Source organism: Acytostelium subglobosum (genome assembly GCF_000787575.1).
Source record: "Acytostelium subglobosum LB1 DNA, scaffold: scaffold6, whole genome shotgun sequence".
Lineage (NCBI taxonomy): Eukaryota > Evosea > Eumycetozoa > Acytosteliales > Acytosteliaceae > Acytostelium > Acytostelium subglobosum.
In genome coordinates this window covers 733887-736413 of record NW_012236532.1, presented here as the reverse complement: position 1 = coordinate 736413, position 2527 = coordinate 733887, and the positions used below count along the sequence as shown (strand labels likewise).

At 39.7% G+C, this 2527-nt stretch overlaps 2 protein-coding genes across 2 annotated transcripts; both read left to right on the top strand.

The window, feature by feature from the left end:
* Positions 1-73: 73 nt before the first annotated feature.
* Positions 74-248, top strand: SAMD00019534_036260 (hypothetical protein; the record flags this gene model as incomplete). The annotated part of the gene is made up of 1 exon (XM_012904517.1): positions 74-248. A coding segment is annotated over one exon (175 nt), but the record flags the coding sequence as incomplete, so codon positions are not given.
* A 1417-nt stretch (positions 249-1665) lies between these two features.
* SAMD00019534_036240 (hypothetical protein) lies at positions 1666-2454 on the top strand (the record flags this gene model as incomplete). The annotated part of the gene is made up of 1 exon (XM_012904516.1): positions 1666-2454. A coding segment is annotated over one exon (789 nt), but the record flags the coding sequence as incomplete, so codon positions are not given.
* Between the last annotated feature and the right edge of the window lie 73 nt (positions 2455-2527).

The window sequence follows — 2527 nt, the reverse complement described above, 5'->3', positions numbered from 1 at the left end:
AGTATGTGTCTACTCCATCATCATATGATTCCAATAACTACGACAATGTACAACANNNNCATTAATTCTACAGAGATAAAACAACCTTGGGCATCAAGTCTACCAGCACCAGCACAACAAGCACTACAAGCACTACAAGCACTACCAGCACTACCGGCACTACCAGGTCCTCGAGAGGCAAGAACAACAACACCACTAGCAATGGGAAGCACCAAAAGGGCCAAGGTAAAGACAGAACACCTCTTTGAAGTGATTGAGGAGAGATACTTGACTCCTGGCAACCATCTCACCTTGGACATCAGTCAAGCCGAGGCCGGTCAATATACTATATACAAGCCATACACAGGCGGACATTGGAGAGCAGCAACTATATTGTCAGTCGGCCAAAAGGACTTAACCATCAAGCTTCTTCCTTTCGCTGACAATCCAGCTCCAAAAACAATGCCAATATCAATCCAGATAGGTGTGTCCAACTCCACACAACTTTAGCCAAACTAAAGGAAATGGGTTACTATATTCTTTAATAAACAAACTGTACATATATATATTAAATAAAAATATTTATATAAATAATCTGTGTTTATTAAWAWTAATATATTTTTGTTTTTTCCTGTATAAATTTCGAAATTTCTGTCCACMACCTCTCCACAGTTCACTTGATAAAGTGAGAAGTAAATTAAATTGATAATMTTTTGTTCTGAGTTCAAATCCTTAAAAWACCATGTTAAATGAATGAATGTGTCCAAGTCAAAACAATTTTGACATTTTTTTGTTTTTACACACAACCTGTTGTCCAAACAAGGAAATAACAACCACCCAAAGGGGAATCAATAAGGTGAAGAGGTCTTGGAGGGATTGACACAACTGTCACTTGGTGAATTCGATCAACTCCTTCTAGTTGGACATATTCCTCAGTCAGTGACACAGATGTCAACGAGATGTTTCAATCAACCACTTCAAGTTGGGCACATACCACAATCAGTGGTACAACTGTCACTTGATCATTTCAACCAGCCACTCCAAGCTGGACACATACCACAATCAGTGGTACACCTGTCACTTACTCATTTCAACCAGCCACTTCAAGTTGGACACATACCTCAATCAGTGGTACACCTGTCACTTGATCATTTCAAGCAGCCACTTCAAGTTGGACACATACCACAATCAGTGACACATTTGTCGATCAGTGGTGAGTTCGATCAATCACTCCAAGTTGGATATATACCACAATCAGTGACTCATCTGTCAATGGACTTTTTCTACCAGCCACTTCAAGTTGGACACATACCACAATCAGTGACACATTTGTCATTTGATATATTCGATCAACCTCTTCAAGTTGGACATATACCACAGTCAGTAACACAATTATCAATGTCCCGTTTCAACCAACCACTTCAAGTTGGACACATACCACAATCAGTAACACAATTATCAATGTTCAATTTCAACCAACCACTCCAAGTTGGACACATACCACAATCAGTGACTCATATGAAATTTGGAAATTTCGATCAACCACTTCAAGTCGGGCATATTCCATCTTCAGTAATACAGTTGTCAATGCGATACTTTGAACAACCAATTCAAGTCGGACATATTCCACCGTCAGTGACACATCTGGAATTGGCACTCTTCAATCATCCTCTCCAAGTTGGACACATGCCAGAAAATGTTACAAGTTTAACTTTTTGCAGAGAGTTCAATCAACTTCTCAAAACAGAGTACATTCCATCAGTTAGATCACTGTCTGTTCAATGCCCGCAATTTTCTCCCGAGAATATCAGTTTGCTTGGACACAACTGTCTCAATGAGCTTAGTATTGTCCATGTAGCTACAAAAAACAATTGTAAATCTGTTGGGACATCCTCACTTTTACACCAGGAGACTATTTCTCATCTTTCAAAGATGAATACTCTTTCGCACTTAATCATCAAGATTAAGCCGAGAAAGTGTCTCAAAGGAATAGATGGTGGGATGCCATTCTCTATTTTGTATTCATTGCTCAAGTTTATTCCAACAATCACTCTACAATTCTGCCATGAGTATAGTGATGCCTTTAACTTTGAAATCATTTGGAGACTGGTCGACGACAAAACAGCACTACTAGTCCCTATATCGGACGCAGATGATAATGGAGTTGTACTATTTTGGAAGTTTGCAACACACAAGCCTGGGCCGGTCACCACATTCAAGAATTCAACTGCGTCACAAGCCGAGCCCAACCCCATGCGTATTCTTACTGTCCCGAACTATGATGTGGCTCAACTCAGAGAGTTCCTGAAGGGGAAAACGATAATTCAGATGTCCAGGCTTACAAAGGACAAGCTAAGCCAATATCTAACAATATTTGGTATACCAACAACCTCAGATACACAATTGACTAATCTAAAGTTGGCAAAAGTACTATCCAAGGTATTAAGTGATCATAAAAATCAACAATCAAGGCCCATCTGACCAGATTGCAGATTGGATGGCTATCTTCCAGACGTGTGTTCAACAACATTGGTTTCCCAGTGAATAG